Raw genomic sequence first — 21,595 nt, 5'->3', positions numbered from 1 at the left:
GGCGGTGGACAACGGGTCGAGGTTGAGGTACCGCCGGCTGTGAGGCCCGTTGTAGCAGCCGGTCTATCTCTCGGGACGTATAGGCATCCAAATGTTCGTTCAAACACCGTTCGTACTCCTCAGCATCCCCACCACTACCACTACCACCCGCGTTACTCATTTCGCGTTGTTGTTGATCTTGTACAGAAATTAAGATAGAGAGAGTACTCGTTAAAACAAGTAGTGCGAATGAAAATATCGTGCAAATCGCGTATATATAGTGTTTCGAAAATTAAAAAAAAAATCGCTCGTCGGTTCCTCGCCGATCGGGAGGCTGCAATAGCGGCGAGAGAATCGGCGAGCGCCCGGGAATCGGCGTACCCTCGCCGAAATTCTCCCCGATTTGACGCTCGCCGGCTGCAATAGTTCGGCGAGCCGTTCGGCGAGCGCAAAAAATCGGCGAGCCGCTCGCTCGCCGACCACTGGAGATGCTCTTAATACTAGTGTCGTACTAAAACAAAATAAGGGAAAGAATTCAAATGTTCATAGGCCTTAGTAACGATTGCATGCGGTTACGCCCTGTTGTCTTGGCCCGGCCCAATTTGAATGTAAACTCGTTATGCGAAACGTATTTATATCATCAATTTTATGAAAGCTTAAGAATTTTTCTTCCTTTTGGTTCCATCGTCTGATGATGATGATCTTCAACGTGTTTGATCTACTTCTCCTGATTTTGGCTCTGACCTCTCCCGTCGGAGGAGAATCGCCGACGTGCTTAGCGGTGTACCGAGAAGGCGGCGCGACGGCGGTTTTCCAATCCCCAAAATGCCCTCGCTGGACCCTCTCGAATTTCAAATCCCAGTCCAATCGGCGACTGGAGTCGCGGTCAATGACGTGTCAGTCGTCTACACTCCAAGGCCGCCGGAAATCACAGGAGGATCGCACTCTTTGCGCTGTCGACCTTCGCATCCCTTTTCCAGGTACCTTTGTGCTTAAAATTACGTCTCTGGGGATTTCGGTGATTGAATACTCCGTTATTTTGTTATTGTCAAGGTCCGAAGGGGGTTGAGGAAGTTAATGTTGGGATAATGGCGGTTTTTGATGGACATAATGGTTCGGAAGCTAGTGAAATGGCATCTGAGTTGCTGTTGGAGTATTTTGTGCTGCATACTTACTTTCTTCTGGATACTACTTACTCTTTCTTGTCGAGGAATTTGATGAAAAGGCTGCCGGATAAAATGGAAGATGCTGCTGGTTTCCAGAAGATTCAATACGAGGATATCGATGGCCGAACTCTGAATCTTGGGAGGTCTCTCTTTTCTTGTCGTGCTAAGAGTACTCTGGGTTAAGATAGTGAGTTAATTTATGTAATTAATAATGTGCGTGTAATTATAAGCTTCTGTCTGTAGTTAAGATGAGAGTGTGCTGCTACTTGAACTAAATTTGGATGACTTCTTACCATATGTATACATCTATTTGTTCATGTGTTTTTCCATTTATTTGGACTCTTTATATGTAAGATTCGTAGGTTCAAATATGATGAGTGTATGCTATGTTTTCTTCGTTTACATTGTGTTTTCCTCCTGTCCTTTCAGTTGATATGGATGAGGAAGATAATAGTAAACGGAACTCGTTTTTCAGGTTCAAGGTGACTTTGTCAACTATTTTAGATGGATCTTTACCCTTTGACCTGTTGAGGGAAGCATTGTTAAGAGCAATTCATGACATTGATGCAAAGTTTGCTATGGTGAGTTTTATTTAGGTAATTGAAGATTTAAGGTACTGGTCATCTGCCATTTTCTTATGTGGGTATCTGGTCAATGAAGGATGCATCAAGATACAACCTGAGTTCTGGCACTACTGCAGCCGTTGTACTCCTAGCAGAAGCTCAAATTCTAGTTGCAAATTTAGGTGACTCGAAGGCATTTTTATGCTCTGAAGTATATCAGTCTCCACCTGAGAATAAAGGTTTGACCATACTTGCCGTTTAAATAGAATCAATTTACTGTTTTATGCTGCCCTATATATTAGCAGAAGACTACTGATTCACTTGGACCATGTAATATGTTAATAAAATCAAACTTCTTACAACAGTTTCTTAAAGTTTTTCATCTATGTTTCTTGAATTGAGGCGAACTCCTGTTTCTGACTTACAATTGGTGTTGCGAACTGTAGCAACTGTATTTAGGATTATCAAGCAGAGAAGGGCTGAGGGTGTTTCTTTATCTGTAAATGAACGCAATCAGTTAAAGCAAATGGCGACTAATGGATGGACAGTGTTAATTGCTAAGGAGCTTACAAATGATCACCATCCTGACAATGAAGTAGAAAAATCCCGGGTTGAATATGCTGGGGGCAATATTTCAAAATGGGCTGGTGTAGCTCGAGTCAATGGCCAATTGGCTGTAACCAGAGCAATCGGGGACATTCGTTTTAAAAAGTACGACTATTTCTTTTGCGAGGAGCCTTGGATTTATTTTGACACATGCCCTTCATATTGATAAGTGACCTTGAACCAAGGGACTTAATCTTTACAGATATTCACTCTACACTTTAAAAGAAATGACTGGAAACTGACCAGATCATTCTTTTTATCATGCTAACAGCTTTGGCGTAATCTCAGTGCCTGAGGTGACAGATTGGCAACCTTTGTCAGGCAATGAAAGTTATATTATTACTGCATCGGATGGTGTCTTTGAAAAGCTTAGCCCCCAAGACATTTGTGATATACTATGGGAACCCCTTGCTGGCTTCACTCTCCGGGAGAAACTCAATTCTACGTGTTCAAACTCATTGGCTGATTGCATAGTTAATGCTGCTTTTGAACAAGGAAGTATGGATAACTTGGCAGCTCTAGTGATTAACATGAGAGCAGCAGGTTCCATTGCGACTTTTGGGGGCAGGATTTACAAAGAACCTGATTACTTGGGAATAGTAGATGAACGGAAGATCTATGTGAACTCAGGTGATCTCTTTTCTCGAAGTAGTTTACATTTTCTCATTGTTTAGGATAATCTTTATACACTTACAAAAATGATAAATATCTCATCCAAGATTAGGTCTAAACATGGTGTGGCTAAATTTCTATGACATCTTGCATCTTCTTATTTCTTGTTTAAATTCACTTTTTGCATAGTAATATTCACAGGCATATATTAACCATTATTTCGGTTGCCCCTAATTATGAAAAATATGTTTAAAAGCTCACAACTCAGTGCCAGGAATTCTCGAGGAAATAGTTGAAAAGCTTTCTGAAATTTTTTTAGATAATTACATGCTTCTTATCATCATTTTATTCTTACAGGGGATTGAAAAAGTATGATTTGACTTTGTAATTGTTACTTGATTTGCCACTATTATTGTTAGCAAAACTTGAATAACTTGGGCCCGTAGCAGATCTGAATTGATGAATTAATAAAGGCTTCATATGATTTTTTGAGTATGTACAAGTGTATATATAGAGGCTCAACAGATTGAGCGATAAACCTAGAAACTAATAAAAAAAATCCTACACTAGTTAAGGGAACAATATAATGAGGAGATCTGGAATATAATACCAGAATCTCCATCATTACAGTGTACGTTCACAGTTTGTGACTTAGCTCCTCAAATTTGCACATGGGCAGGGCTTTGATAATTATACATGCAGTTTGAGACTTAGTAGGGTAGTAGGGGTGTACACAAGTTGTATAACTGAGTCTTAAATCTTCTCAGGAATGAACTGTCGATCTATCTCAATGTGTTCTGTTTGACATAAAGAACAAGTTCAATCTTTTACGGAAGCAAATAGGTCCCTGTCCATGCATGCTGCTGTTTTTAAATACAAAAATATTTCTCAATTAGTAGCCCATATTATTCAAGCAATCGGTTTTCAGCTGCCTTTGGTTTCCCAAGAACCATGACTATTTGACCTAGTTATGATGCTGTTTCAAGGTTATTCATGTTTGTCTGGTTACCATATGTATGGTTCTCATTTCTGACTTTTGAGTCTGTAATCATATTTTAACAATCTGTATCTGAAATCTGATCTGCTCCTTTATCATTTGTCTAGCTGATGCCAACACCTCAATACTCGCAGAACTGCGGCCGCTTCCAGATGTTACCAAGTTTGATAGATTACTGGTAAGTCCTAGAACAAGAAATACAATCTTTATCCTCTATTTCTGTTAGCAACTTAACTTTTTTGTCAATTTTTTTTCTTGTTTCTTTCCCAATTTTACTGAGTCCACTGTCCTACAGTTATTCTGTCCTTTTAAGCTGGTTTTATTTTCGACAAGTCAAATGTTTGTCTATCAGAAGAAATTATTTCATTCTTGTGATAATATGGTATGGGGCTACTGCTTATGCACATGCACATGCACATGGTGATTTAGCCAAAGGATTAGGACAAGATTTAGATCACTTTTCACAAGGATAACTGAATGTCATACTTATTTCTTTCAGGTGATGTTCACCACTCTTTTCAAAATAAATTAAGAGGGAATCACCAGAAACCTAAAATCACCAGAAACCTAACAAATAAATAAGAGATGCATTAAGAATTTAAGATGCTTTTGAGCTGCATACATCAATATTTGTATTTGGCTTTTGATGCAAATACTTTTATATAGCTTTACTGTTTGTTTCTTTTGTTTGTAACCTGTTGTTCATAAGCAAATTAGACTTATTCCTTCCATTTTCAGTTATCAATCTTACTTCAAAATGATCAAAGAGAGAATTGTATTTTATGGTAATTTGGTTCTTACTACAGGTTGAAGGAAAACACAACAATTTTAGATGCTTTTATTTATCTGAGAATCTTGATGTAAACGATGATTACACATTTTGGATCCACAAAGATGCCCGTGAACCTGTGTCGGAACAATTAACTGCTTTAAGTGGTGCACATCAGTTTACCTGGAGTAAGTTAAAGTTCCATTTTCATGAAAATGAATTGGCTCTGATGCTCTCAAAAAGTGGCATATGTGTTAGTTTTTTCACGGACAACGCCACTTGATAAAATATGTGGAAACTTGGTAAAATTTGGGTGCAAACTTGATATGCAGGCCGGCCTATAGATTTCTACAGTGATCAGCACACATGCATGCACTTTGGGTCATATATTGATGATGAGAAAGATCACTGCATGAGCTCTGATGGCTTTGCAAGATTCCTTGGTTTTCTGGGATCAATTCCTTTGCACAATTCTGGTCAAAGTGAGCATGCGACATCAGACACAAGGTGGGTGAGTTCTCTAGTGAAGCTAGTAACCTTTCTCTTAATGCTCCAAGGGTGAAAGGACATTTGGGACTTTGACTAGATGCTGATGTTGATATGAACTGAGTTAGTTAATTCTGTCATTTGCAGATGTTATTCATTTTACAGTCTAGTTATTTAAGAAGCAGGGGCTTATTCGTAAGCTGATGCATTAGGTAGTCAAGTTAAAATATTAGGTCGACGTATTATTTTACACATTTTTACATGACGACAGTTCCATGATAAAATGCTTAGTAAGTGTAACTGTATGAGTTTAAGTATACCTTACTGGGTCCCTCATTTTTTTGGTTAATTTCCAGTTGACAACTCATTTATAACTTTGTGAATTGGATATGGCCATGTTTTTCAGGTCATAGTTGTTTTTCCTGGTAAAGGTTGGTTTGTTTCTTTTAGAACCTGAATGAGCCTATTGACATAGTCTGGATATGACCTAGATGTATGTTGAATAGAGCAGCTGTTCCAATATCCCTAAACAATAATTGTATTTAATATGTGTCATTTTGTCAATTAGCCAATAATGTTGTTATGTATTTTGAATATTTGCATGCCTTCACTCTAGGTACATACTGAAGAAGAAGTTTGATCGTGGAGCATACGGTGAAGTTTGGCTTGCTTTCAATTGGAACTGTTCTCAACTTGGTAAGAGTTCCCAAAGGAAGTTTGTAGAAGAAAATGGTTTCTACAGAAATGAGAGAACTACTGTGCATAACGAAAATGAAGATACAAATATGTTCTTTGAAGATTGCAAAAGAGGCAATTCTGATGATAACATGTTCATTTTGAAGCGGATAATGGTACATAATCAAATCCGTTATCTTCTTTCGATGTGTTTTTACTTGGTGTATCTCAATGTTTTCATAATTACATTTTGAAGCAGATAAGGTGCACTGTGCTAGTTTTCTTGATTGCTATTGCCTCAATCTTTTGAATGTTAAGGTTCTAGGCAACCTTTTCAATCTCATACTCATATGACAAACTTCTTCATAAGAAATTTTAGAAGATTTCACTCTGCCACTACAGTACACTCAAACCTATATTAAGAAATGGTTAACATAGAAAATGAACAAACAAAACATAAGATAATACTTGCTATTATGGAGTTGGAATCATTTATTTTCTTGAAGATGCAGTTCTAAACTACATAATTACATGAGAACAACCCGAGGTAATTTTGGTGAACAAAATAGTGATGAAATATGCAGGGGGAATATAGTCCTTCGATGCATCCTAGGAGAGTTGGTAGTGGTTCAGTTAATCAAGAGAAGAGGTCAAGTTTCCAATATCTTACTGCCCTACTTTCCATTGGTTAGAGAATTTAAAGTTTTCTAAGAAAGGAGAAAAACTGAACTAAATTAAAGTCATTAAGCACACGTGAGAATCACGTTCATTTGAAGTTATAATTCCTGATTTTTTTCTCCCCAATATGTACAAGGCTTCCAACATATCTTAATGCCTAAAACTTGAGTAGGATTGTCCTTGAAGCTATTTCCACTTTTATAATTTTGGAGATTTAATGATTGGATTTCCATTCTACATTTACTAGACTAAATTGAGGCCTCTCTTGTATTAGCTTAGGGAATTGTGAACAGGCTAACAAAAAAGTAGAATTAATGTAGAAATGGGCCACCCACCCCCTTAAAGACCTTATAAAAGGGCAGGGTTATCAAATATATATAGAAGAGACATGATCATTACCAAGTCGATGTGAGAAAAGCAAGAGGGATCTCAACAATAGGAATTCTTTCCTGGCTTATTTTTCCAAACACTTGTCAAGATCTTATAAGCCACTAAACAACTTTATAAGATGTTTTAAAGGAGCTTATAAGCTCAGCCAAACACCCCTATGTCTTTGTTCGATGATTGCCTTCATCTTTATCTAGTCTTCATTGTAGAACTGAGTATCTTGCTGGGTGATTGTCTTAGGCATATGTTTTGCTAATTTGAAGGACATGTCAGTTTTTTCAGTTAGTTGACATATATAACTCAAAAGATTGAGTCAGCACTGGGTGTCAAGAATAGTAAAATGTACTCTTATTTAGATGCCGAGATTGCAATCAATGTAAAGCAGTCAATGTTGGAATTTGAAGCGTCTGAAATTCTAATTTTTAAATCAGCAATCTGAATAAGTACGCTATTGGAACATTTTCTGTATTCTCTTTTTATGGGGATTGTCAATATATTTCTTAGTCGCTTTGTGTTTGATTAATTTATCTAGCAAAATGCATCGGTATATGGATAATATACTGGCAACTGGGATCTTACTTAGTCATTAGTCATCAAATGGTTGATATTACAATTTGCGGTTTCTATGTGCAGGTTGAAAGAGGAATTGGTGCTTACTTGAGTGGGTTACGAGAGAAATATTTTGGTGAAATCTTCTTAAATGCTTCCAATTCTCTACAAGGTTCATCACCACCTAGAGAGCCAGATTTCTGGAAATTATCACATTGCAGTACACATGGCTCTGGAAATGTAAATAAATCAGTTAATCGGGACACTGAAGATTCCTCAATTCCTGAAGATGTGAATTTTAGGGAAAAAAGATTGGGTGAAGCTGCAAATGAAGAAGGACTAAATCACATTGCTAGATATGTTGAATCTTTTGAATCACGGTCTAACGAGATATGGCTTGTGTTTCATCATGAAGGTTTTTCCTTGTCAAAACTTCTGTATACTGCAGAAGATGTGGTCAGTGATGCTGACAAAGAAAGAGGCAATCATGGGAAGCGCATTCAGATATTACGTGCTTCAAATTGGTGGCACTGGTTGAAGACAACAGAAGCTGGACAAGAGGAATTTCGTGATATAATATGGCAGTTGGTAAGCTAGTATTATTTACTTAAGTAGTAGTACATTAAGAAGCATGAATACCCTCTGTTAGTTACTTGTCTCTAGAGGTCTACAATGATTAAGGACCACTGACTTGATGTTCTGAAACCTCAGCGCATAAAGTGGTTTAAAACAAATTAGAAAAAGGAAAACTGGTGGTTTATCCCTCCAACGGTGAACATATGTTGGCCGTTCATTAAGATTGATTAAAATATCTTGACCATTGAAGCATTAATCCAAATATAAAAATAAACAATTCGAAGATATTAAAAGGAAAATCTGTAACCCATCTTCAAACTGAAACCAAACACTTATCGGCCGTGGTTTCGGTTACAGTTCATAACCATCTCCCATGGTATGGTTTTACTCTCATAGTCAAACAGTTTGGTTCCGGCTTGTCTGAACAACTGAACACGTCTGCCTGTCTCATAACAATAGAGTCCAGATACACCTTGGCCTTGAAATAGTTTAGAATTTTAGACCATATGATTAATTAAATCTAAAAGAAGGCGGTGTTTAATTATAAAATAGAATCCGTGATTCTCACTTCAGCCCTGTGATTCATCACTTTGTGTTTTGTTTAGTTGATGGCGCTTAAGTCCTGCCATGATCGCAACATCACTCACAGGGACATCAAACCTGGTAAGAAGGCGTATGAGGTTTGTACTTTATTTTGCCTAAATTTCACAGTTAAAAATCTAATCAAGGATGTCATATGTTATCTTGCAAGAAAACATGGTAATATGCTTCGAAGACCAAGACTCTGGAAGCTGCTTGACATCAACTCCAAATAGTAGCGAGAACTGCACTACTAAAATGTACTCCCTCCTTCCCACTCAAGATGCCCACCTTTCCTTTTTAGTTTGTCCCATTGAAGATGTCCACTTTCTATATTTAGAAATAAATCCCTCTCTCCTTTCTCCTCATTAAAATATTCAACTACTTTTTTCACTCTACTTAACTCCACCTAACAACTCCTCCTAAGATCCCGTGCCACTCAAGAATGTCGACATCTTGAGTGGGACGGAGGGAGCACTGATTTTTAGTATATTTTATCTTTGTGTTTCAGTATCTTGGTTCATAAAAATTGATAACCGTACAGTCTATTTTACTGCCAAGATATTCACGACCTTTCCTTTAAGCTATCTGCTTTAGTTGGACTGCATTCTGCAGTTATTCATTTGCACCACATATCTAGCATATAAATCCAATGCATACTATTATACAGTGTTCCATATTTTGTTGTACAAATGATTTTCTCTGGTTATCCCTGTAAAACAAGCATTCTTGTTGGTAGGCAATTGTTGAAAACTTGCATTACTAAGTTCTGATGTATTGATCAAACCAAATGTGTTTGATTTCTCGGACTAGTGTCTGACGCTCTTTTCTTACCAATTGCAGGCGCATTATTGACTTTGGTAGTGCTGTGAATGATTTCACAGTGAAACATTTTTATGGATCTCTTGGACCATCGAGGTAATACATTCTCTAGATGGCATGTTACTTCCATCCCTCAAGTGTATTTTATAGATCTTATACAGAGGAATGAATCAAAGCTAGTATAGATTAGAAAGCCACACTTGTAATTCTGAATGATTTGGTTTTGAGGTTATTTCTACCTTCTTTAACTGTCTTACAGAAGCATAATTTATAGGTTAGAACCACCAGTTTTCTCTCATTCTTACATGCTATCCAATTTATCTGTGGATGCATCTTCTATGTTCTTATTTTGCTAATTAACTGTGATTTGCTTTCAACCTACAGCAATGAACAAACGTCAGGGTATGCTCCTCCGGAAGCTTTTCTGAATGTCAGCTGGTATAAGGGGCCTTCAACTGTTACATCAAAGTATGTTGGATTTTCTTTTTATTTGTATTTTGCATTTCCATACTTACATTTCTGTGAGATGAGATGGATAATTAATTGGACAGATATAAACTGATTTCTCTTTCCTTATATCCGAATACCCTTCCTCCTCTGTTAAGGTGTGTAATAATTATCTGTGATTCTGTGCTTGAGAAACTTTTCCGCGTAACTCGGTATCAAATCTATAAGCTTGAATGCATGCATGCATGCAATCCTGTTGTTTCTGCCGTTAAAAAAACAAACATTCTATTGTAAGCTGGACTTTTTAATCATTTCTTAGACTCTCAAAAAATAGTTTGTTGGAATGTCCCAGTATCTCAATATTTAGCTAATCGTATATGTGTCTCATTGTCAAGAGGAATTAGTAAACAACTATCTGTTTTATTCTTCATGGTCTCCATTTATATGGTTATTTTCTGCTCAAGGCTCTGACTGTTGGCATTACTTTTCTCAATAGCATTGGTTGTCTTGTGAGAAAACAATTCATCATTGTAAATGCATTCCATAACCAGTATAATAAAATTATAGCAACACCGAGAATCATGTTATGCATCCATTACTCTTTTATATGCAATGTGATTGATCTTTTCAGTGTTGTTCCTTGGCAGGTATGATATGTGGAGTGTTGGTGTGGTAATCATGGAGATGATCTTAGGATCACCAAATGTTTTTCAAATAAATTCTAAAACGCAAGCACTTCTTGATCAACAGCTCAAAGGTTGGAATGATAACTTGAAAGAGCTTGCGTACAAGTAAGAACAATGTATTAATTTGAGCTTCGTTACAGTCCCTTCAGATATAGATTACAATCTTGTTGTGCTTGCATACGACTGGACTCTAGCTCAGGCACTTCTAGGTTGGTGTTGACACCACATCATCAGAAGTTTAACCTTATGAGTGTGACTCTCTTAACATGGAAGGTTTTTGTGCTCGTCTAATCTTTGATTGTCATCGGATGAAGCTTCCTTCAAATCACCACATCTAGAAGAAAAAACCACCTGCAATTGTGGTTACATGCTATGTAATAGCATATGTACTAATGTGACACAATAGTATAATAAGCTAACACAACTAAACAGGATAAGCTAATAGTAAAACATACATATATAAGAAATTTGACTAAATATAGTATTTTCATCACTTCATAAACACAACAAATTACACAAATCAATCTATTGGTGACTTATTAAACAAATTTCTATGTTTCTGAAATTCAAATATGCCCCCAATTTTTTCTTTGACTACAAATATCTCTATTGACTTGGTTATCGATGGGTGTTTTTTGGCAACTGGAAACAATTAAAAAATATGTTTCTCGATGCCAGGCTTAGATCATTGATGGAAATGTGCATCTTAATCCCTGGAATTTCCTCAAAGCTCCATCAGAATGGGGGTACAAATAGCCAGGTGAGCTTTTTTCTCCTTTTGAATTCTGAGTCCAGGTCCCATATGGCTTAAGTGGATGTCAAATGGCTCTTTTGTTGGGGTAAACCGTAATCATCCCACTTCATGTTTTATGTTTTGATGTCTCTAGAATGTCTTTTTTAACAGTTTCCATTCTTAGTCTTGCAATTAAGTAATGTGCATGATAAATTACGTCACATGCCAACAAAAATGAGATTAGTTTCACACATAGATCAAGTATCCAACTTACAACAAACTCTCAGTAAGACAGCATATTATGTTTCAAGTTGCCAAAAACTGGGATTCCAGAATAAGAACTTTATATTATCAGCTGTTGAAGGTTATTATGTGCATCCAAAGAATGAAGATTTTGTGGCTTGTGTACAGAGTTCTAGTTCACCAGTTCCGTGGAAGTGTTCTGAAGAGTATTTCTCTTATCTAATCCGGAGTAGAGATCCTCTTCAATTAGGGTCAGACTTCTCTTTCCCTTTATTTGGTGCATTTTAGTTGATGGGTGGGTTGACCTGACTGTTTAACATTTTTGATTTTTCCTTTTCCCTGTATTAGATTTCCAAATATATGGGCTTTGCGTCTAGTACGTGGCTTACTAGAGTGGGATCCTGTAAGTTTTCTCTTCAGTGGTTTAGTTTTTTAAGTCATTTCTACAAAAAGTTACCCTGGATGATTCAATGAATTCTTACAAATACATATGATGTGTTTGTCATCTTAATGTTAGTTTGGTTATTCCATCAATGCAGTTACTCATGTTGAGTTTTTAAATCTGAACTTGTGTTGATCGTATGAATTTCTTACACATGGGATTTGAATCAGGAGAGCCGGCTGAGTGTTGATGATGCTCTGAAGCATCCTTACTTTACATCAGCTTCTTAAGGATTGTCATCCTTATTCATTGATGTCCTTAATTTTTGAGGGGAGAAGAGAAGCAAGTATGAAGCCAGTTCTAACGTACAGGAAGCTATCCCCATTTTCCATCCAAATTTCAGGTTCTTCTTCTCGTGGATGGAAAATATCAATTTTGGTAATCGTTTGCCCGTATGGAGCAATGGTTCCTAGCATCAGAGCTGTGGCCTGCCAGGTGGGATCCGAGCCAATGGTTCATCGGTAAGTTGATGCAAAAATAGCATTATGTTCCAAAGCTAATCTAAACACGAACCAATATTTGCTTTTGGCCAAGCAAAGTCTTGAAATCGAATGAAAGCTGCTACCAGATAGATGGAAGTGAAAAATCAGAAGGAAGCAGAAGAGTGTTGTTAAGGGGAGAGCTTTATTGCTTGTGTTTGTCTTGAATCCTTCAAAACATTCTACTTGTAGTCCAATACTAATATTACCACTCTGTTACTACACTTTCCAATTTTCAATTCTCAAGTGCTTTCAACTTCTCGTTTTTCTTTCTCTAAATAATTACCAAACATTAAAAATTAAGTGGAGTTATTTATAAAAAAAAACCATTGGAGGGGCTTGTGATGTTGCATAACACACACAGGGATTTCTTTTTATTATCAATAAATGGCGTAGGTGGAATGATTATAATTGCACGTTGCTTGTTTTGTTGGTCTTGAATCTTGATTGTTTATGCGCCACAATAAAAATCCACGTACTCTTATAAGTTACTAAAACATTAACAATTCATCGAATATAATTTGGCATCCAATTATAAGTATGCAGTGGTTAGCACTTCAATTGCTCATAAGCGAAGCAGTTGAATCCAGTCTCCCATTTCAATATTTCTTTCTAATTATTTTTTGCCGTTGTTGATTATGGTTTGTTATACAGTAATTAGGGAATTTAATTTAAACTTTATTAATTAACAAATGATTATTATGGTTGATAAATCCTTATAGAATTATAGTGTTTAAGTTTCCGAGCTCCAAATTTTTTAAATGGATACAAGAGACCAGTGGCGAACCCATAATTTCTGTTCTGGGAGGGTCCCAATTACTATTAACAATTATAGACTTATATAACTAACCAATTTTGGACTTCAATATAATGAAAAACATAAAATGTAAATGATTATGATCGTGACCTACCATAAATAGTACTCCTATAAGAGTTTGATTTACATATTTGGAATTTTACCTATTTGTTTTAGGTAAATACTACTGATTATATTAGTATTTCTACCAACAATGAATATGTCACCCAACAAAATTTCTTCAACGCGCTGATCATGACACGACTCACCAAAATTTATACTCTTATTTTGCATTTCTTTTACATATCCGCAATATATGCCACATCATCGCCTCCCCTATAAAGTTATCGAGCGTAAATAATATATTTATATAACATATTTTTATTAAAAAAATCCATTTAATATTTTATGGACACTTAAGAAATATTATTACATGTGAATTGAATTTTTTTGGTTGGGATACAAATGTAAATATTTGAAAATGGAGTGCTAGTTTGTAATTAACCATATGTTAGTATTTGCAATTACAAATATTGATGCAATAAGTTACACTTGGTTAGTATTTTTTCAAACTGTAAAGTCCACTATTGGTGTTTATAAGCTTTTTTACATTTATTTGTTGATTTATTTTCCTTTTTGGTAGTCTAGATTACTAATTATTTACTTTTTCACACAATAAGATTTGTAAACTTTATGCCCAACGGCATAAAATAAGTGGGAATTTTTTGAACACTGAAGAAAATGAAAAAAAGAAGAGAGAGAGAGAGAGAGAAAAGGGAAAAAGTATAAACTTTTCTTTTACCAAAACGAGAGAGGAGAAAGTGAAGACTGTAGTTTTCCCCCCTTTGGATTCCATTCCCAGCTCTTGGATCCAAACGCCTCAGCTCACTTCCCGATTCTTGGTTTTCTGAAATGGAGACCAATAGAGTGACGGTTCCGCTCTTGATTTTGGTTTAGTTTCGCTCCCTTTTGTGGATTGGTTATTTTTCCGATCTTTTTATGAGATTTGTTGGGCAAAATGTGGTTTTGGTTACATTTCTGGTAGAGATCTTGCGTCATTTTTATTCATCTTTTCAGATTCCACTTGTCTATTTATGCTGCTCAGGGTTTTCTCCTGAACTTCAATTTAAAGGGTTTGAGTTTTCTTTTCTTATTTTGAATTAATTAGAATTGCTGGAAAGCCCAACTTTAGGTACTGTTGAAGTTATTTGAATTGTGTTGAAAAGCTTGGATTTTTTGTTGCTTCAGGAGAGATAGTGACTGATATGTGAAGGAATTATTTTCTTCCTTTTCTACGTATATATATTCTCCAATTCTTCTCTTTACTCTTCAAGAGTAAATAAGTTATTGCTATTGTGGAGATCTGGGACCTTCTTAATATCTTTTGTCCCATGAGGGCTCTTTTTCCTTCAGAGTCATGTAAAGAACCATTTCACAGTTCTATCAATCCTCAGTCATGGCTCCAAGTGGAAAGAGGCAAACTCACTAAATTCGTGCCGCAGTCTCCTTCTTCGATGTGAGTAGCCTAACCTTTTACATCAAGTTGAGAGTAGCATATGTGTCTGTTTCATGTGACTAATTGATAAGATTAGCATATTAAGCTGTGCCATGCTTGATGTGATTGAATATTGAACAAGGTTTAACATGTTTGTAGAGAATAACATTTGTTTGTTTGTGTGCGTGTTTCGTATTATGACCAATTAATTTTGCATTAGGTTACTTCCTGCTTGACTTGATTGAATATTGAACAAGATTTAACATTGTTTGTAGAGAATCCCTTATCAAGGTTCCCGAACCTTCAATTCTTCCGTTCTATAAGCCTGTTGATTATGTTAAAGTGCTAGCTGAAATTCATGAAGAACTTGAGTCATGTCACCCTACAGAAAGGTCAAGTCTTTACTTGCTGCAGTATCAGGTCTTTAAAGGCCTTGGTGAATCAAAATTGATGCGTAGAAGCCTTCGGTCAGCTTGGTCGAAGGCAAGTACGGTTCACGAGAAACTTGTCTTTGGAGCTTGGTTGAAGTACGAGAAGCAAGGTGAGGATATAATATCCGACTTGCTGTCCTCTTGCGGAAAATGTGTTAAGGAGTTCGGATCCATAGATATTGCGTCTGAGTTCCCTGTGGTTGAAACTCGAAACTCTCTTGGAAAAGTAAACAGCACTAATCTCCGACGTGTTGTCTCTTTTCAAATTGGCGATGAGAGAATAACATGTGAGAGGGATAAGATTGCTGGACTTTCTGCTCCATTTCAAGCAATGCTAAATGGCTGCTTCACGGAATCGGTTTGTGATGACATAGATCTTTCGGAAAACAACATTTCCGCTGCAGGGATGAGAGCAATCCACATTTTCAGTGAAACGGGAAGTTTAAGTGAAGTGGCTCCGAGTCTTTTGCTGGAAATTTTGGTATTTGCAAACAGATTTTGCTGTGAAGGCCTGAAGGATGCTTGTGATAAGAAACTTGCTTCTTTGGTTTTATGCAGGCAGGATGCAGTGGAACTCATTGAATTCGCTCTCGAGCAGAATTCTCCTTTACTAGCTGCCTCTTGTTTGCAAGTGTTTCTGCACGAGCTTCCTGACTCATTAAATGATGAACAGGTGGTTGAACTGTTTTGCAGTTTGGATAGGCAGCAAAGGTCAATAATGGTTGGGCCTGCCTCATTTTCTCTGTATTCCTTGTTGGCTGAAGTTTCCATGAATTCTAATCCCTCCTCAGACAGGGCAGTTCTTTTAGTTAAGCAGTTGGTAGACTGTGCCAGAAATAGACGGCAGAAAATGATAGCCCTTCATCAATTGGGATGCGTTAGACTTCTCAGAAAAGAGTATGATGAAGCAGAAACGTTGTTTGAAGCTGCTTTGAGTGAAGGGCATGTTTATTCCACTCTTGGGTTAGCTAGGTTAAGTCATATAAGAGGGCATAGCAAACAGTCATATGAAAAGATTAGTTCTGTCATATCCTCTTATACACCACTCGGATGGATGTATCAAGAGAGATCGTTATACTGTGATGCTGATAAACGATGGGAAGAACTTGAGAAAGCTACTGAGCTCGACCCCACCTTGACTTACCCCTACATGTATCGAGCTGCCTCCTTGATGAGAAAGCAGGACGTTCAAGCTGCCCTTGCAGAAATCAATAGGGTCCTTGGGTTCAAACTAGCCTTAGAGTGCTTGGAGCTGCGCTTCTGTTTCTATCTTGCTCTTGAGGATTACCAATCAGCTTTGTGCGATGTGCAGGCGATTCTTACTCTCTCTCCAGATTATAGGATGTTTGGAGGGAGAGTTGCGGCTTCCCAACTCCGTATTCTTGTGCGTGAACATGTCAAGAGCTGGACAACTGCAGATTGCTGGCTACAGCTTTATGATACATGGTCCTTAGTCGATGATATTGGATCACTCTCTGTTATCTATCAGATGCTTGAGTCTGATGCAGCGAAGGGTGTTCTATACTTTAGACAGTCTCTTCTTCTTCTCAGGTAACTTTCCGATCATCTTTAAATATAAGATTTTTCTTATTAAATAATGTGACTGTCATGACTAGTATGTAAAAAAGTCCCCATCTTGTTTATCCCTCTCATTTTTGAACTAATGGACTCGTGTGCTTGAAAAAGCTCAAGTTTTTTTCCCTATTTTCTTCAGCTTTATCATGTTCTAACGATACTATATCCGAACAGATTAAACTGTCCTGAAGCAGCGATGAGGAGTTTGCAGCTAGCACGTGAGCATTCATCAAGTGAATCCGAAAGATTAGTATATGAGGGGTGGATCTTATATGATACTGGTCATTGTGAAGAAGGGCTACAGAAAGCTGAGGAGTCCGTTAATCTTCAGAGATCTTTTGAAGCTTTCTTCCTGAAAGCTTATGCATTAGCCGACTCTTGTCAGGATCCATCTTGCTCATCAACTGTTATTTCACTTCTTGAAGAAGCTCTGAAGTGCCCGTCAGATAGACTCCGCAAGGGTCAGGTATGAGATGTCTTTCCCCTTTGGAATTCGGAATCGAGATTGTTTAGCCTTGACTTGTTTAATATGTTTAGCCACGGGGGTCTCAAACTTGAGAAACTGTTGTTGCATATTGGCTGCTGACATGAAAGAAACTTCCCATTAGCTTATCGAATTTTGGTTACATGTTCTAATATCTTTTGGCTTATTCCCTCTTCTATGTGGCTTTTGGGCGTTCGATTCTTTATTGCGTTAATTGCAACCATAGAAGCAGTGTTTACTTCGAGTGGTAGCTTAGAATGATAAAAGAAATATAGGCTAATTTGTTACATAGTTGATTGTCTGAGCAATTTTGAGCTTGTTTGATCGTCTAATCCTTCAAATACTCAACAATCACATGTATTGTCAATCTAATCTACCACCTAAAGCAACGCCCGTTGATTTTTTATACAAGAGCTGTAGCGTTCGCCTGTTTAACTTGTTTTCCTAATCTTTTATACTTACGACCCCAGGCGCTGAACAACCTTGGAAGCGTGTACGTTGATTGCATGAAGCTCGATGCCGCGGCTGACTGCTACATCAATGCTCTCAAGATCCGGCATACTCGGGCCCACCAAGGCCTTGCCCGCGTCCACTTTCTTAGAAATGACAAGAACGCTGCATATGCTGAGATGACCAAGCTGATCGAGAAGGCAAGGAACAATGCGTCTGCTTATGAGAAACGGTCAGAGTACTGTGAGCGCGACCTCACAAAGGCCGATCTTGAGATGGTCACCCGCCTCGATCCTCTTCGGGTCTACCCTTACCGATACCGAGCAGCAGGTTAGATAAAATTAATCATTCAAATTTCCGATGATATGTATCGTCAACCAAATGTAATGCCTCTTTGGTGAAAAATTAATCTTGCAGTGCTGATGGACAACCACAAGGAGAATGAAGCCATTGCTGAACTGTCGAGGGCGATTGCTTTCAAGGCGGATCTTCACCTTCTTCACCTCCGGGCTGCATTCCACGAGCACATTGGCGATGTTATGGGAGCGCTGCGCGACTGTCGAGCTGCGCTCTCGGTCGATCCCAATCATCAAGAGATGCTTGAGCTTCATAGCCGTGTGAACAGCCAAGAACCTTGAGGTTTTGGGGAAAGTGGAACTAAATTATTGAAGAAATGAAAAGAAAAAATGAAGTGAAAAAAGTTAGCTTGTAGATGTCAGTGTATACATCTCTCTTTGTGTAATGGTGCCTCCTTAATGCGCCAAATCAACCTTGTATCATCTTCAATTATCTCTTCTAACTTGCCTGAATTTTGTATACTTTGAATTTTTTTGTTAATATAATTTTATTATGAGGTGCACTTCCTCTTGATTGTTACCAGAAATTGAATATATGAGCTTGTGGCAATATGAAGGGCTCACAATTTTGGAAAGGAAATGAAAATTCAATATAAACCCACATGAAATTAATGTGTCTAGATCAAGTCTTGTAAGGTTCATGTTTTTATTGAGTTGGCTCGTTTAAGTTTCTGTTGTTGACTCATGTTGTTATCGTGTCAATCTGTATTATTTCCTGTTATTAACGGGTTTGTGTCGGGTGCCGGCCGCGAGCGGATCGAGGGTGGGTTGGGTTATATCTGATAACGACAGGCCGGGAATTTTACCACTTTGAGTTAGATATTTAATGCGCACACAACAAAGCATAAATATATTTTATTTCATTTAATCGAAAAAAATATCTTGTTTTACTAACGGTAGATCAGTCATCAGTCTAGGGGTGGCAAATCGTGCGTGTCGGGTCGTTATCGTGTCGACACGATAACGACACGAACACGATAACAACAAATACGAACACGACCCGTTAAGAAAACCTCAAACACGAACACGAACACGACACGAAACCCTCAGACACGAACACGACACGAACACGACACGAACCCATTAACGACACGAACCAATTCAGGTCAACACGACACGATAACAACACGTACATGAGATGACACGATAACGACTCGATAACAACACGACTTGATAACGGTTAAACCTATTAAAAATGAAAATAATAAGAATTAATAATATTAAAATATTATTTGTTAACGGATAACACGAACACGACACGAACACGACACGGACAGGTATTGTTAACGGATAACACGAACCCGACACGGACACGACACGAACACGACACGAAATTTTCGTGTCCTTAACGGTCGACCCGTTAAGGACACGAACCCAATAAGCTCTGACTCAAACCCATTATTTTCGTGCCGGTTCGTGTCGTGTTATCGTGTCGTGTCAAAAATTGTCAGCCCTAGTCATCACTCATCTGTACCATTTTATTATTTAAGTAAAAATTAATACAATATGTAATCAGATTTGTGGCCTAGAACAGAATAGGTCAGTCGCCTACAATTTAATGAAAATCCAAAAGTTTCCGCGCTTCTTCGTCACGTAAATTACTGTTACAGAGGCTTCGTGATTTCTCTTTAAATTCAATCTGCTTGCAGGTGATGATAAGAATCAAGAATTTCAACGATCACCGCACAACCCGACACTCAGGTTTAATCACCGTTAATTCCAACCAGCTTCGGATTACTGCTTTGTGAAATGTTACTTGAAATTTCCTAGCTGAATTCGCACATCAAACGACACTTGCAAATAAAAAAGAGTAATGTTTGTTTTTGCTGCTATCACAGATCAAATTTTGAGGATGCGATTGATGATTCAGTGGGTTGCAACATTAACATGGTTATTTTTATGCACGGCAGCAGCATATGCCAATAAAAATTATGGGATTTCATTGTCATTGGCGTGTATGATGATGGCATATGAAGAAGGTGGAGTTTCTGGTGTGTTGGATTCACCAGAGTGTCCTTGGTTACTCCCTTCTTCTCTTCACTCTTCCAACTCCATTAATGATTGCCACTTTGCCACTCTCCAAGGCCGCAGAGACTATCAAGAAGATCGCCTACTCTGCAATCTCCACTTCAACCTACCATTTCCCCATGGTTATTAATGTCTCTTCATTCTTTATTCCAATTCATTTTGGGCTGTATCATGTATGTACTAGAGTCAGCTGAAGCTTGCTTGATCAATTGCAGGTGAAGGGGTGCCTAGCATAGGTGTGGCAGCTATCTTCGATGGCCATGGAGGCCGCGAAGCTAGTGAAATGGCTTCCGCCATGCTCTCTTCTTACCTTCTCATCAATGTTGCTTTCATGGCTTCCAAGCGCGTGCTTCCAACCAACGATGAACATAACCAGACACAAGTAAGGTTTATATGGAAGAAAATCTTCAGCATCAGTAGTCTCTCTATGTAGATGGTAGAAAATCTTCAGCATCAGTAGTCTCTCTATGTAGATGGTTCAAGTTGAGTACATTAGTTCAAGATTCCAATTCAATCTAGTCTTATCTTGCTATAGTGCAGCCTGCGGAGGACGCAGGCAGTGATTGATCACGACTCGCTTCGTTCGGTTTTAGAGGAGGCATTGCTGAGGACGATCCAAGATATTGATTCAGAATTCTCAAAAGTATGCACCCATTTCCCCCTTCACTATTAGATAGTAGTAGTGATCTTGGAATGAAGTTCCTTTTTTTGTCTCTCATCTCCAGCAAGCTTTGGATAAAGGCTATGTTTCCGGTTCTACCGCCATTGTTGCTCTTTTATTCGAGGGTCAACTTCTCGTTGCCAACATTGGGGATTCAAAAGCTCTTTTGTGCTCTAAACATGGTCCGACCGTATCGTTTTCTTATGGAAAATCTTAAAATGAGTGTTTTGACTTGATCACCTTGTGCTCAACCTTTGTCGTCGTCGACAGGGGATTCGTCGAAACAAGTTTATGTGGAGGAATTAACAAGAGACCATCACCCGGATAGAGAGGATGAGAAGGCCAGAATTGAAGCAGCCGGTGGCTTCATTACTCGATACGGTGTCCCTCGTGTGAATGGTATATTAGCTCTGTCCAGAGCCATTGGCGACGTCTATTTCAAAAGGTAAGCGGTCATACCCTGCAGTTTCATGCTAACTTTGAACTTCTTGATTAGGCTTGTCTTGACTAGTCTGTTGCTTCTAGATTTGGGGTTACAGCTGAAGCAGAAGTAACTAGTTGGAAGGCTTTCACCTCTGAAAACAGCTACTTGGTCGTTGCATCTGACGGTGTATTCGAAACATTGACTCCAAAGGATGTCTGCCGTCTTCTCCACAGCAAGGGGTCGTCATCGTTGCCTGAACGGATAATTCGCCATGCTTTCGAGACTGGCAGCATGGACAACCTATCAGCTATTGTGATTTCTAGTCTTGTTAGTAGGGAGAGTACCGAACCCCAACCATTATAGCATCAACTTCATTTGCCTAGTTTTTCAGTATTGGTATTTTATGGAAAGAAAATCATGA

General features: G+C 38.0%; 3 protein-coding genes across 4 annotated transcripts; all 3 read left to right on the top strand.

Annotated features, from left to right (window-relative positions):
• The first annotated feature begins 654 nt into the window (after positions 1-654).
• On the top strand, positions 655-12,739 carry LOC121765459. 2 transcript variants are annotated; one of them, XM_042161629.1, is made up of 20 exons: positions 655-959; positions 1,033-1,288; positions 1,621-1,726; positions 1,806-1,947; positions 2,155-2,419; positions 2,586-2,944; positions 4,031-4,101; positions 4,730-4,880; positions 5,025-5,199; positions 5,795-6,029; positions 7,552-8,055; positions 8,649-8,706; positions 8,795-8,882; positions 9,466-9,540; positions 9,829-9,912; positions 10,539-10,682; positions 11,256-11,337; positions 11,722-11,804; positions 11,902-11,956; positions 12,166-12,739. In XM_042161629.1, exons 1-20 carry the CDS (start codon positions 671-673, stop codon positions 12,223-12,225), a joined length of 3,282 nt encoding a protein of 1,093 aa, XP_042017563.1. In that variant the 5' UTR covers positions 655-670; the 3' UTR covers positions 12,226-12,739. The 2 variants fall into 2 exon arrangements, with proteins under 2 accessions (XP_042017563.1, XP_042017564.1); XM_042161630.1 differs by lacking the exons at positions 655-959; positions 1,033-1,288 and adding an exon at positions 1,312-1,332.
• A 1,272-nt stretch (positions 12,740-14,011) lies between these two features.
• LOC121765341 (ETO1-like protein 1) lies at positions 14,012-18,564 on the top strand. The gene is made up of 5 exons (XM_042161454.1): positions 14,012-14,786; positions 15,041-16,747; positions 16,946-17,237; positions 17,726-18,035; positions 18,123-18,564. Exons 1-5 carry the CDS (start codon positions 14,662-14,664, stop codon positions 18,341-18,343), a joined length of 2,655 nt encoding a protein of 884 aa, XP_042017388.1. The 5' UTR covers positions 14,012-14,661; the 3' UTR covers positions 18,344-18,564.
• Positions 18,565-19,592: 1,028 nt separating this feature from the next.
• On the top strand, positions 19,593-21,550 carry LOC121766128 (probable protein phosphatase 2C 51). Its single transcript, XM_042162472.1, has 7 exons — positions 19,593-19,762; positions 19,900-20,211; positions 20,305-20,471; positions 20,625-20,732; positions 20,815-20,932; positions 21,021-21,195; positions 21,276-21,550. The coding sequence occupies exons 1-7, from the start codon at positions 19,714-19,716 to the stop codon at positions 21,535-21,537; spliced, it is 1,191 nt and encodes a 396-aa protein (XP_042018406.1). The 5' UTR covers positions 19,593-19,713; the 3' UTR covers positions 21,538-21,550.
• The last annotated feature ends 45 nt before the right edge of the window (positions 21,551-21,595 follow it).

Source organism: Salvia splendens, chromosome 14, assembly GCF_004379255.2.
Source record: "Salvia splendens isolate huo1 chromosome 14, SspV2, whole genome shotgun sequence".
NCBI lineage: Eukaryota > Viridiplantae > Streptophyta > Magnoliopsida > Lamiales > Lamiaceae > Salvia > Salvia splendens.
This window is presented reverse-complemented; position numbering and strand designations above follow the sequence as displayed.

Excerpts from the sequence above, each read along its gene's own strand:
- LOC121765459 (XM_042161629.1), top strand. The coding sequence starts at position 671 with ATGATGATGATCTTCAACGTGTTTGATCTACTTCTCCTGATTTTGGCT. Across the intron at positions 4,102-4,729 it reads CCAAGTTTGATAGATTACTG|GTTGAAGGAAAACACAACAA; the intron begins GTAAGTCCTAGA and ends TTCTTACTACAG. Across the intron at positions 11,957-12,165 it reads GCTTACTAGAGTGGGATCCT|GAGAGCCGGCTGAGTGTTGA; the intron begins GTAAGTTTTCTC and ends GATTTGAATCAG.
- LOC121765341 (XM_042161454.1), top strand. The coding sequence starts at position 14,662 with ATGAGGGCTCTTTTTCCTTCAGAGTCATGTAAAGAACCATTTCACAGT. Across the intron at positions 14,787-15,040 it reads CCGCAGTCTCCTTCTTCGAT|AGAATCCCTTATCAAGGTTC; the intron begins GTGAGTAGCCTA and ends CATTGTTTGTAG. Across the intron at positions 18,036-18,122 it reads TTACCGATACCGAGCAGCAG|TGCTGATGGACAACCACAAG; the intron begins GTTAGATAAAAT and ends TTAATCTTGCAG.
- LOC121766128 (XM_042162472.1), top strand. The coding sequence starts at position 19,714 with ATGATAAGAATCAAGAATTTCAACGATCACCGCACAACCCGACACTCA. Across the intron at positions 20,212-20,304 it reads CAACCTACCATTTCCCCATG|GTGAAGGGGTGCCTAGCATA; the intron begins GTTATTAATGTC and ends GATCAATTGCAG. Across the intron at positions 20,933-21,020 it reads TCTTTTGTGCTCTAAACATG|GGGATTCGTCGAAACAAGTT; the intron begins GTCCGACCGTAT and ends CGTCGTCGACAG.